The sequence below is a fragment of the Globicephala melas genome, chromosome 2, assembly GCF_963455315.2.
Source record: "Globicephala melas chromosome 2, mGloMel1.2, whole genome shotgun sequence".
In the NCBI taxonomy this organism is placed as follows: Eukaryota; Metazoa; Chordata; class Mammalia; order Artiodactyla; family Delphinidae; genus Globicephala; species Globicephala melas.
The window spans coordinates 110,976,202-110,989,463 of record NC_083315.2 but is presented as its reverse complement, the minus strand read 5'-3'; the positions used below and the strand labels follow the sequence as shown (position 1 = coordinate 110,989,463).

The 13,262-nt window shown below is 39.7% G+C and overlaps 1 protein-coding gene across 12 annotated transcripts in view; it reads right to left on the bottom strand.

Moving 5' to 3' along the window:
• NUBPL (NUBP iron-sulfur cluster assembly factor, mitochondrial) overlaps window positions 1–13,262 on the bottom strand; it is a 397,698-nt gene that overhangs the window by 332,307 nt on the left and 52,129 nt on the right. For 10 of the 12 annotated variants that reach the window (XR_009563092.1, XR_009563093.1, XM_030854758.2 and 7 more), the window contains one exon: window positions 3,303–3,393. Coding sequence is in view for 10 of the 12 variants with exons in the window: in XM_030854758.2 (XP_030710618.1) it covers window positions 3,303–3,393 (91 nt within the window). In the remaining 2 variants the exon portion in view is untranslated. Of the gene's footprint in view, window positions 1–3,302; window positions 3,394–3,771; window positions 3,802–3,929; window positions 4,024–13,262 lie in introns of those variants that run through there. The other 2 variants (XM_060294721.2, XM_060294720.1) reach the window with 2 other exon arrangements.

Here is a 13,262-nt window from a genome sequence, read left to right as displayed (position 1 = left end):
ATTTTCTCTGTCTCATAAGCCCATACACACATTCAATCCTAAACTTGGAAAATGCTTAATACCTTAGGACAGAGAGAGCAGAATACTGTGACATGAGTGCAAAATTTCTAGCCCACAACAAAAGAAAAGTGAATCCTACTCAAAAAAAAGTCTCATAGTCAATCATTAATGATCACTGTGTCATCCTCAATAAAATTACTTGACATTTCAATTTTAGTAACCTCTCTCCACAGGCCTTAACATTTTCCTACTTTATTAGCTAAGTACACTAAAAGACATTCTTTAGTAAAACTAAGTAGTAAAAAATTCACAAGAATTCTGAAGGTGATTTATCATCACAAAACTGTGAAAGAAAGCAGATTCCTACCAGTAAAAGTCACTTGAGAAAACTTAGTGAAAAATCCTCAACAAAAAAGAATATTACATTAATGAATTAACAATACATTTCTGTGTGCAACCACCATTTAATATTCACTCGCAATTTCAGTTTAAAATCTTTCTAGTCAATAATTTCTAGGACTGTACTTTGGCTATACTGTAATATGAAATCTGCATATTATGTTATTTAGAAAGTTAAAAAAGAGAAAAATGACTGGTATTTGTTCTTTAAAAAAAAAAAGTTAATCCACACTTAGATGATAATTTCTCAAACTACACATGGATTTTATTCTAAATTCCATTAGGTTCCCAAAGCAACTGTTCACTTGCAGCCACTATAATGTCAACCTGTTGAGGTTTCTGTACAATACTCTTTCTACAAACTGGCTAGACTTTCCATTACCATAATTTTGCATACTAACATAGACAAAACACTATTGTCATTTTAAGCTGATAGAAATATTCCCAACCTAAGAAATCCAAAACTATTACAAACTTAAATTTTTCTTCAATTACTGAATTCACTTCTCTAGAATCATATGTAAAATTTCACTTGGTAATCAGGCTAAAATATCGTAAGTACAAGAAGTGTGGTTTCTCTATAGTCTCCTCAAAAAGAAAAAATATATAAGAGAATGAATCTGTCAACCTTAACATGGAGTTTTAAAATGAACAAGTTGACCAAAACTACATTACCATATGTCTGCTTAAATAATGAAGACAAAAAGACAATCCTGAAGTCCCACTGCCCCTATGGTTGTCTAGCTAAGTCCAGGAACAGAGGAACATTTATAAAGCTAAGATTCTGCTCACCCATTCTATCTCTGCAAAATCTGAACTGCTGAAAACAAATCTTTTTTCTTATTGTTAATTAGATAATTCCACGGTGCATTGTGTTTTCTATAATAGAGAGTAATACAGGATAAATTAACTTGACAAAAATGTAAAAATGTCAAAATGATGCCAATTAGTATAATGGTGGCTGGTTTATCTAAGATTCAAAAACCAATTTAAAAGATGGGCTTTCAAGAATCCACATTCTTTTAAGTGAATGCCTTAATCGTTCAGTTTATTTCTTGGGGGACTTAAGATCAGCTTGTCAACACACAAAAAAGTATTATTTTCAGGCTTTCCAAGATTTCCAGTAGCTCATTTTTACCAGAAAGCCTATTTAATGGCAGCCAATTTACAAACATCAAATTTAAGATTACAGTTTCTGTAAAACAAGAAGAAAGACATCAAAGTTCACTTCAAGTATTTACATTGGCATAGACTGAACAGACTACTTAAGAAAAAACTGACACCAAGGGCTCCATTTTGCTATCACTCATGTGCTACATGCACTAGTTTTCACATTACTTTAATCAAGAGATAGATATAACAAGTCTATCATTTAAAGTACACAAATTCATTACTCCTTTATGTAAGTTTGACATTTTGGCTCACGGCACATATTTGCAAACTAAGTATACACTCCACTAAAAGGGCAAAGAACAAAGAAACTAGAATAACTTAGCTTCCTTAAGTTTATATTATAACGAAACAAGAAAACAACTAAGTGGGTGCTTGTAATGTAGGACTGCTAGGGTCAATTTTATCATCACTAGAGCCTCAAGTTTCCTTCAAAGTGATAGGGAGAATCCTTATTATCTGATAAATGGTTATTCAGAACTTAACATAACTGATTTCAACAACTACAGCACAAACAAAAGCACCTTAAATAGCAGACAATGTCTAATTACCTAACTTTTAATGACAATGATAAAAAAAAAAAAAACTTCTATTAGGTACACAGAAAATCCAATAAATACCCTGCATTAAATACAGGCATTTCGTCCTAGATTCATGGACAATAAAAGGTCTAATAAGAAACAAAAGAAATTATTCAATTTTATACTCTTACTATAATTAGAAATAAATTTTAATAAACTAATTTCACTGAAAACTATTTTTCAAGAAGAGTTACCAGTTGTTCCAATTTTTCATTTTTTGATCATAGAATTTCCTTGTTCTTAAAGCTTTATATTTAATAGCTTTCTAAGAAAATATAACAAGATTATTAAATAATCTTGTAATATTAAAGATTTACTCAAAATATTAAAGATTTAGTATATTAATATTAAATAATATAAATATTAATTTATATTAATATTAAATATATATATAATTATATATATTTAGTTTTTATATATTTTATATAATATATATAATATATTTATATATTAAATATACATAAAATATTAAATTATATAAAATATATACATATATATTAAATATATAAATAAATATAAAATAATATATTATTTACTATGTTAATTATAAATAATATTAATATTAAATAAATATTAAAGATTTACTCAAAAAATTACTCTGTCCTATTGATGGCAGTGAAGACTGGGGAGAGAAATTAAAGTTCTATGGTTTTTTCAAAAACACTTTAAGACAAATATAACAAATATCTGATTAGAGAAAATAATTTTCAGCTCTTCTAACACAAATATATTAGATACTTTCTATTCAAATACCCCCATACATTCACACATTTTTATATACAGAGAGGATGATGAGCTGACTCTGACCACTTGTGGGGTGCCAAGCACTGTGCTTTGAATGCACTACACTTACGGCAACTCTGTAATTGAGCGATTATGTACAGCAATTCTGTCTGGTAAGTACAATTGTTAACGCTATGTACACATGGGGGTGTTGAGGCACGAAGAGGTTGAACAATTCATTCAAAGCGACACAGTTAATCAGTGACAGAGTTAGAATTTAAACCCAGACAGTCTGGCCCCGCATCTGATTTCATAATTATATTATAGTGTGTATAAGGTACACATGGTGCATGACACAATGCCTGACACTCCGCAGGCACTAAACAGAAGTGTAACTGTTGTCATACTGCTTCTCTCTTCTTCACTTACTCTGTGATAATTCTGGATCTCCTTTCAGATTCATCATCTTCGGAATAGAAGGGCCATACACATCCACATCTAGCAAACCAACGGCCTTTGACTGTAAGAAAACAGAATTTACCGTCAGACGTTTCCCCACCCTTCATCAAAGATAAAGTGCATAGAAACAGCAGGTCTGACTACAGAAAAGACAATTTGCAAAATACTCCAAAATCATAACATAAACTTTCAAAGCAACAGTAAGGTAAAAGAACATAAACTGCTCAGGGTAAATATCGTTTGTTGGTTTACTAATCTCTTCTAGATAACTGACTAAAGAAATCCACTGCATCCACTTTAAACATTGTGGTTCAGATCTCCCATACACTCACAAACAGACTAAAACCTTTTGATCTGAAAACTAACAAACTACTTGCACACAATGTTAAAATAATGGTTTACAACAGCAAACATAACCCCAGCAAGAAGGAGCACTAACTTTTGGAAAGACCATCTAACACACCAAAGAATACAAAATGAAGGGAAAAAGCATAGAAACAAGACCATAATTAAAGCAAGTGAGAAATGCTGATGCAAATCTGGCATGGAAATGCTAACGAGGATGGCAGCAGACATAGTACAGAGACAACCTCTTACGTGCCAGTCACTGTTAAAAACCCGAAGTCTTCCAGAGAATTCATAAACAACTAAAACTGTTTTCCTTGATGATCCACCCAGCTGCCCAAGGGCAGAATATCCCAACTGGTCTCTTCACTAGCTGACAGTTCATCAGCAGGTTAACCAAGAAAGACAAACAAAATTCACTATTTCCAAATATGTCTTTTTTCTTCTCCCCCCACCACCCCCTGCTCTTTCTTCTTTCACAGATTAAATCAATGCTATTGGTTTTTCTCATATACAAGCAAACAGAATGCTAATACTAACTATATGCCTTTGAGTTATGTTTCCCCAAGACATACAACTCTCCGCCCTCTCTCCCTGTATCCTGGCAAGATAAAACTCTTAATCTCTCAAAAAAAATTTTTTTTAACTAAACAATCTCTCATCTTCCACGTTATCTACCTATTTCCAGACACAAAATCACTTGTTAAACCCCACTGTCTGGTTCCTATAAATAGACAAAACAAGGTACATTCAAATTTATGTCCCTAACTTTACAGTGACTCAAACTGCAATTCTAAGAAAATCATTTAATGTCCCTGTGTGACTCACAGAGGATTGGGATTAATATCTCCCTCTACCAAAAATCTCAGCTTACTGTAAAATAAATGAGAAAGGAGGAAGGACACATTACCTTTAATGGAATGGTGATATATAAAATTTGGGTTTAATACTTAAAAAAAAATCATTTGTAGTGTTAGTTTCTAGCTTTCTCATCAAAAGTAGGTATAATACCACCTTACAGGGTTGCTATGAGGAGTCAATGAGAAATGTAAATAAAATCCTTACCAGAGTGCCTGGCACCCCAGAGGAATTCAAGTGGTGGGGAGATATAATCAGGGAAAGTCTAGGTGTCTATTTGGGTGATTTAGGATGGCATGTTTTTAGAGATTCTGATTTGTCCACAGAGCTGGCTGTGGAAGCCTAGTGTTTCCAGTTTCTTAATATAACATTGCTGATTAATTTCCCTCCATCCTTTTCTTCCTCCCTCCTTTCCTGTGTCCCTCTTTCCCTTTCTCTTTCCTCTCTTCCTACTGATCTTCATACCCTTCTCTCCTCTGTTTCCTTTCTGATGTATCTAAGCACTGGAACTAAATTTAGGTCAGTCAGTAGCTTTAAAAAGGTAGGAACATTCATTGAGAAATTCTCACTGATTTTAACTCCTTTTTAAACCACAAACAAAAAATTAAGTTGAATTAAAAATAGAATTAAATTCACTACAGATAAAAACATTTTCAAATGAGGGGGCCTAAAACCTTAAGAAATGTGGATAATTGTTAACTATTATCTATGGGTCTGCTAATGCTATAACTAACACCTCTTTTCCATATGTTTTCTTGTGACACCTACAAAATTAATGCAACCATAAAATAATAATAATGCAAACAAAAAATATTCTAAGATTCTTTTTCCTTGCTCTCATTTATATTAATGTTGTTTTAGAATAACTTGAAAGGGTTAGGTCTCAGTTTTCAAATTAATCTTCTAAAAATACCTGTCAAGTAAATTTAAATTTATGTTTTCATGAAACAAGAAAACAACTAAGTGAGTGCTTGCAGTGTAAGACTGCTAGGGTCAATTTTATCATCACTAGATCTTCAAGTTTCCTTCAAAATGTTAGGGAGAATTTAGCTATCATCTACCTGTCCTGTCTTCTAGAAGAAAACCATGCTTGTTTAAAAGTGAGTCCTTGGCATCATGGGGTAAGACAAAACTGAAGATCTGCCCTAAAATTTGCTGTGGTAGGAATGGATTTTACATATACCTACATAGCTGCTAATACACATTATCACATAAGAATAAAGAGGGCAGGGAGGGAGATCACCACATGATAGAGTTCCTCTTTTTTCCTGGAGAATGGAACTAAGAATAATGGAAAATCCTCTATGTGTTAGGTTCTCTGCATACTCTCTACAAGTCTCTACTGACCAACTAAATTTAGTACCAATGCTTACATATACCAAAAAGGAAACAGAGGAGAGAAAGGTATTGAGACAGGAAGGAAAGGGGGCAGGGCACAACCATTAAAAGAATTACACAACCATTAAGAAGAAAAGGATATGACCAAAACTGACTAGAACCTACTAGGCCCAAGATAGCAGAAGATTTGACTTCCAGTATATCTTGAGCCTCATTATGTACTCATTGTAATATATTAGCATATGCTAAATGACACACCCACAGGTGCCATGAGAGTTCCCAGGCCAATTGTAAAAGGTCAAAAAGTAGGTGGTGTCCCAATTCCTGGAAATTAGAATATTCCTCCCACTCATTAGCATACAAAATTACCCAGCCCATAAAAACTAACCACCCACCACAGCCCAGCACCACTCACTTTTCAAGAGGACTCCATGTCCTGCAGCCATCTTTCACCTTCTAAGATGGAGTGTGTCTCTCTCTAAATAAACCTGCTTTCATTTTACTATGGCTCGTTTGCTCTTGAACTTTTTCCTGCACAAAGTCAAGGACTCTCACTTGGTGGCCCAGCCCAGGTACCCACCCAAGAGCTGGGACATGACCAAGCTCTCACACCCCATTTTTCCTGCAACATACAAAGGTCAGCAGGAGGAGGGGAAAGAGAAAGGGAAAGAGGGACACAGGAAAGGAGGGAGGAAGAAAAGGATGGAGGGAAGTTAATCAGCAATGTTATATTAAGAACCTGGATACACTAGGCTTCCACAGCCAGCTCTGTGGACAAATCAGAATCTCTAAAAACATGCCATCCTGAATCACCCAAATAGACACCTAGACTTTCCCTGATTATATCTCCCCACCACTTAAATTCCTCCGGGATGCCAGGCACTCTGGTAAGGATTTTATTTACATTTCTCATTGACTCCTCATAGCAACCCTGTAAGGTGGTATTATACCTACTTTTGATGAGAAAGCTGGAAACTAACACTCAAAATGATTTCAAGTTTTCTTTCTTAGAATGAAGCAGAATGGAAAATTAAACACAAAAATACCAAGCACATAAACCTCCACCATAACTTGAACATGATCTGTCTACAAAAGACTTAGATAAAAAGCAAGAGTCAGCATGATTCTCCCTAAAGGGCCAAATAATAGGAAATATTTTGAGAGGACCTTCAAAATGGCAGAGGAGTAAGACGTGGAGATCACCTATCTCCTCAAAAATACATCAGAAATACATCTACATGTGGAACAACTCCTACAGAACACCTACTGAACACTGGCAGAAGACCTCAGACCTCCCAAAAGGCAAGAAACTCCCCCACGTACCTGGGTAGAGCAAAAGTAAAAAGAAAAAACAGACAAAAGAATAGGGACGGGACCTGCACCAGTGGGAGGGAGCCGTGAAGGAGGAAACGTTTCCACGCACTAGGAAGCCCCTTCGCAGGCGGAGACTGAGGGTGGCGGAGGGGGGGAGCTTCGAGGCTGCGGAGGAGAGCACAGCAACAGGGTTGTGGAGGGCAAAGCGGAGAGATTCCCGCACAGAGGAGTGGTGCCGACCAGCACTCACCAGCCCAAGAGGCTTGTCTGCTCACCCGCCAGGGCGGGCAGGGGCTGGGAGCTGAGACTCCGGCTTTGGAGGTTGGATCACAGGGAGAGGACTGGGGTTGGCTGCGTGAAAACAGCCTGAAGGGGGCTAGTGAGCCACAGCTAGCCGGGAGGGAGTCTGGGAAAAAGTCTGGAGCTGCCAGCGATGCAAGAGACCATTGTTTCGGGGTGCCGAAGAGAGGGGAATCAGAGCACCGCCTAAACGAGCTCCAGAGACAGGCGCAAGCCGCAGCTATCAGCGCGTACCCCAGAGACGGGCATGAGACACTAAAGCAGCTGCTGCCGCCACCAAGAAGCCTGTGTGCAAGCACAGGTCACTATCCACACCTCCCCTCCCAGGAGCCCATGCAGCCCGCCACTGCCAGGGTCCCGTGATCCAGGGACAACTTCCCCGGTAGAATACATGGCGCACCTCAGGCTGGCGCAATGTCACACCAGCTTCTGCCGGCGCGGCAGGCTCGCCCCACATTCTGTACCCCTTCCTCCCCTAGACCTGAGTGAGCCAGAGCCCTCTAATAAGCTGCTACTTTAACCCGGTCCTATCTGGGCGGGAACAGATGTCCCTCAGGTGACCTACATGCAGAGGCGGGTCCAAATCCAAACCTGAACCCCAGGAGCTGTGCAAACAAAGAAGAGAAAGGGAAATCTCTCCCAGCAGCCTCAGAAGCAACGGATTAAATCTCCACAATCAACTTTATGTACCCTGCATCTGTGGAATACCTGAATAGACGACGAATCATCCCAGAATTGAGGCAGTGGACTTTGGGAGCAACTGTAGACTTGGGGTTTGCTGTATGTGACTGCCTAGTTTCTGATTTATATGGTTATCCTAGTTTAGTTTTTAGCACTTGTTATCACTCATGGATTTCTTTATTGGTTTGGTTGCTCTCTTCTTTTTTTAACTACTTTTTTTAATTGTTTTATTTTAATAATTTTTTTTATATTTTTATTTTAATAACTTTATTTTATTTTATTTTATTTTTCTTTCTTTCTTTTATTTCTCCCTTTTCTTCTGAGCTGTGTGGCTGACAGGGTCTTGGTGCTCCGGCCAGGTGTCAGGCCTGAGCCTTGCAGGTGAGAGAGCCGAGTTCAGGACACCGGACCACCACAGACTTCCTGGCCCCATGTAATTATCAATCGGTGAAAGCTCTCCCAGAGATCTCTGTCTCAACACTAAGACCCAGCTCCACGCAATGACCAGCAAGCTCCAGTGCTGGACACCCCATGCCAAACAACTAGCAAGATAGGAACACAACCCCACCCATTAGCAGAGAGGCTGCCTAAAATCATAATAAGGTCACAGACACCCCAAAACACACCACCAGATGTGGTCCTGCCCACCAGAAAGACAAGATCCAGCCTCATCCACCAGAACACAGGCACCAGTCCCCTCTACCAGGAAGTCTACACAACCCACTGAACCAACCTTACCCACTGGGGGCACACACCAAAAACAACGGGAACTGCGAACCTGCAGCCTGCGAAAAGGAGACCCCAAACACAGTAAGTTAAGCAAAATGAGAAGACAGAGAAATATGCAGCAGCTGAAGGAGCATGATAAAAACCCACCAGACCAAACAAATGAAGAGGAAATAGGCAGTCTACCTGAAAAAGAATTCAGAGTAATGATAGTAAAGATGATCCAAAATCTTGGAAAACAAGACAAAAAGACAACCCTCAGAATGGGAGAAAATATTTTCAAATGAAGCAACTGACAGAGGATTAATCTCCAAAATATACAAGCAGCTCATGTGCTGAATATCAAAAAAACAAACAACCCAATCCAAAAATGGGCAGAAGACCTAAATAGACATTTCTCCAAAGAAGACATACAGATGGCCAACAAACACATGAAAGGATGCTCAACATCACTAATCATTAGAGAAATGCAAATCAAAACTACAATGAGGTATCACCTCACACCAGTCAGAATGGCCAGCATCAAAAAATCTACAAACAGTAAATGCTGGAGAGGGTGTGGAGAAAAGGGAACCCGCTTGCACTGTTGGTGGGAATGTAAATTGATACAGCCACTATGGAGACCAGTATGGAGGTTCCTTAAAAACTAAAAATAGAACTACCAAATGATCCAGCAATCCCACTACTGGGCATATACCCTGAGGAAAACATAATGTAAAAAGAGTCATGTACCACAATGTTCACTGCAGCTCTATTTACAATAGCCAGGACGTGGAAACAACTTAACTGTCCACTGACAGATGAATGGATAAAGAAGATGTGGCACATATATACAATGAAATATTACTCAGCCATAAAAAGAAACAAAATTGAGTTATTTGTAGTGAGGTGGATGGACCTAGAGTCTGTCATACAGAGTGAGGTAAGTCAGAAAGAGAAAAACAAATACCATATGTTAACACATATATATGGAATCTAAAAAAAAAAAAAAAAAAAGTGGTTCTGATGAACCTGGGGGCAGGACAGAAATAAAGACACAGACGTAAAGACAGACTTCAGGATACACGGAGTGGGAAGGGTAAGCTAGGACAGAGTGAGAGAGTGGCATTGACATATACACACTACTAAATGTAAAACAGATAGCTAGTGGGAAGCAGCCACATAGCACAGGGAGATCAGCTCAGTGTTCTGTGAGCACCTAGAGGGGTGGGATAGGGAGGGAGGGAGGAAGATGCAAGAGGGAGGGGATATGGGGATATATGTATACATATAGCTGATTCACTTTGTTATACAGCAGCAACTAACACAACAATGTAAAGCACTTATACTCCAATAAAGATGTCAAATAAAAAGAAAAAGGAAATATTTTAAGCCTTGTGGATCATTTGATCTGCAACTATTCAACACTGCCGTTGTATCACCAAAGCAGCCATAGACAACATGTAGATGAATGACCACGGCTACGTTCCAATAAAACTTTATTTACAAATACAGGCAGGATTTAGTCCACAGGTCATAGTTTGCCAACGCTGATTTAGAAAATAAGCTTTTCCATGACAAAGTTATTCAATCACCCAACAATGTAATTTTTGTAAAGCCAAGAGCAGACTGGACACAATCATCTCTTTTAGTGTCAGAGGAGCTACCTCAGTAAAGATCTACTTCCTCATCCTTAATTGGCTAGTTTTCAAAAATAATAAAGAGCACTCTTTTCAGGCTGTTTCACTGGAACTAAGTTAGCATGCCTTGCTTTAATTTTATATATTGTGAATAAAATCAGTGTCCATTAAGTAGAAACACCAAACCCTGTATTAATTAAAGAATACTGTACTTTGATTTGGCACAGCTACTGACTGATAAAATTACCACAATTACAAAAGCAGCCTACACATATTTTCAAGTCTAGAATTCAGTAATGTTCAAAAGATGCCAAATAAACCTCATTTGTTTTTCATAATTTACTCCATTGTTTTTAAATCAGCTCCTTTTTTTTTTTTTTTTTTTGCGGTATGCGGACCTCTCACTGTTGTGGCCTCTACCGCTGCGGAGCACAGGCTCTGGACACGCAGGCCCAGCAGCCATGGCTCACGGGCCCAGCCGCTCTGCGGCATGTGGGATCCTCCTGGACTGGGGCACGAACCCGCGTCCCCTGCATCGGCAGACGGACTCCCAACCACTGCACCACCAGAGAAGCCCATAGGCTCCTATTTTAAGTGTATAAACAGTTTCTCAATTTAAATTTTCAAACACTTTTATACTGTAGGAAAATAAATGAGCAAGGTAGAGGCTATAAATAAACATATGCAGCTGGGTGTCCAACTAACTAAGTTTTGTGAATCCTTTCCAATTTATTTCACCTAAAATAATTATATTTAGTCAAGAAAACTCCAATCAGGGTTTTCCTTATCATTAATTTCAGCCAGGCCCAAAAGAATAATCACCACAAAAGCCTCACCAAATACACAACAGATAAAGAAAATGATTATTAGCAAATATAACTATACATGTACTATTGTAAAGTAGGATTGCCATCTTTAATGTCACCATAAACTTAACCTAATGTGTTGGTATGCTTTTTTCTGACTCTCCTGCAGTATGCAAAGTCTAACAGATGACAAAAACAAGACAGATCAAACCCCAACACACTAGATTTCGGGATTTGTTTCTTTATAATTCATAATACCCTGTGAGACCTGTAAAAGGTGGCAGAATTATTCAGAGTGATTATACTGTTTCATTACCACTGCATGAAAGCTGCAATTTGAGAGCCTACAAGTCCTATTTTTTGTGTGTTGGATTTCAAAGGCACTGACAAGAGTTTTGATACTGCTTTGTTCTTCCAACAGAATATACACTAAAGAAGATTGTAAAGCTTCATGATGTTCTTTTTATCCATGTCATGTGCTAATAGAACCCATCAAAACAACGTCTTAGAGTGGCCCACCCCAACGTTTGTAAGTAAACATTCATTTAAGATTAAGACCTGGATCTGGGGGTAAGATGTCGGAAGAGTAAGAGGCGGAGATCACCTTCCTCCCCACAGATACATCAGAAATACATCTACATGTGGAACAACTACAGAACACCTACTGAACGCTGGCAGAAGACCTCAGACCTCACAAAAGGCAAGAAACTCCCCACATACCTGGGTAAGGCAAAAGAAAAAAGAATAAACAGAGACAAAAGAATAGGGACGGGACCTGCACCAGTGGGAGGGAGCTGTGAAGGAGGAAAGGTTTCCACACACTAGAAGCCCTTTCGCGGGCGAAGACTGTGGGTGGCGGAGAGGGGGAGCTTCAGCGCCGCGGACGAGAGCACAGCAACAGGGAGGCGGAGGGCAAAGCGGAGAGATTTCTGCACAGAGGAGCAGTGCCGACCAGCACTCACCAGCCCGAAGGGCTTGTCTGCTCACCCGCAGGGGAGGGCGGGGGCTGGGAGCTGAGGCTCGGGCTTCAGTCGGAGCGCAGGGAGAGGACTGGCGGCTGGCGGCGTGAACACAGCCTGAAGGGGTTAGTGCACCACGGCTAGCTGGGAGGGAATCCGGGGAAAAGTCTGGACCTGCCGAAGAGGCAAGAGACTTTTTCTTCCCTCTGTTTCCGGGTGCTCGAGGAGAGGAGATTAAGAGCACTGCTTAAACGAGCTCCAAAGACCGGCGCGAGCTGCGGCTATCAACACGGAACCCAGAGACAGGCATGGGGCGCTAATAAGGCTGCTGCTGCCGCCACCAAGAAGCCTGTGTGCGAGCACAGGTCACTATCCACACCTCCCTCCAGGGAGCCTGTGCAGCCTGCCACTGCCAGGGTCCCGAGATCCAAGGACAACTTCCCCGGGAGAACGCACGGCGCGCCTCAGGCTGGTGCAACGTCACTCCGGCCTCTGCCACTGCAGGCTCACCCCGCACAACGTGCCCTTCCCTCCCCCCGGCCTGAGTGAGCCGGAGCCCCCAAATCAGTAGCTCCTTTAACCCCGTCCTGTCTGAGCAAAGAACAGACGCCTTCCAGCGACCTACACATGGAGGCGGGGCCAAATCCAAAGCTGAAACCCGGGAGCTGTGCGAACAAAGAAGAGAAAGGGAAATCTCTCCCAGCAGCCTCAGGAGCAGCGGATTAAATCTCCACAATCAACTTGATGTACCCTGCATCTGTGGAAAACCTGAATAGACAATGAATCATCCCAAATTGAGGAGGTGGACTTTGAGAGCAAGATTTATTATTTTTTCCCCTTTTCCTCTTTTTGTGAGTATGTATGTGTATGCTTCTGTGTGAGATTTTGTCTGTATAGCTTTGCTTTCACCATTTGTCCTTGGGTTCTATCCGTCCGTTTTTTTTGTTTTTTTTACTTTTTAAAAAAATGTTTTTCTTAATAATT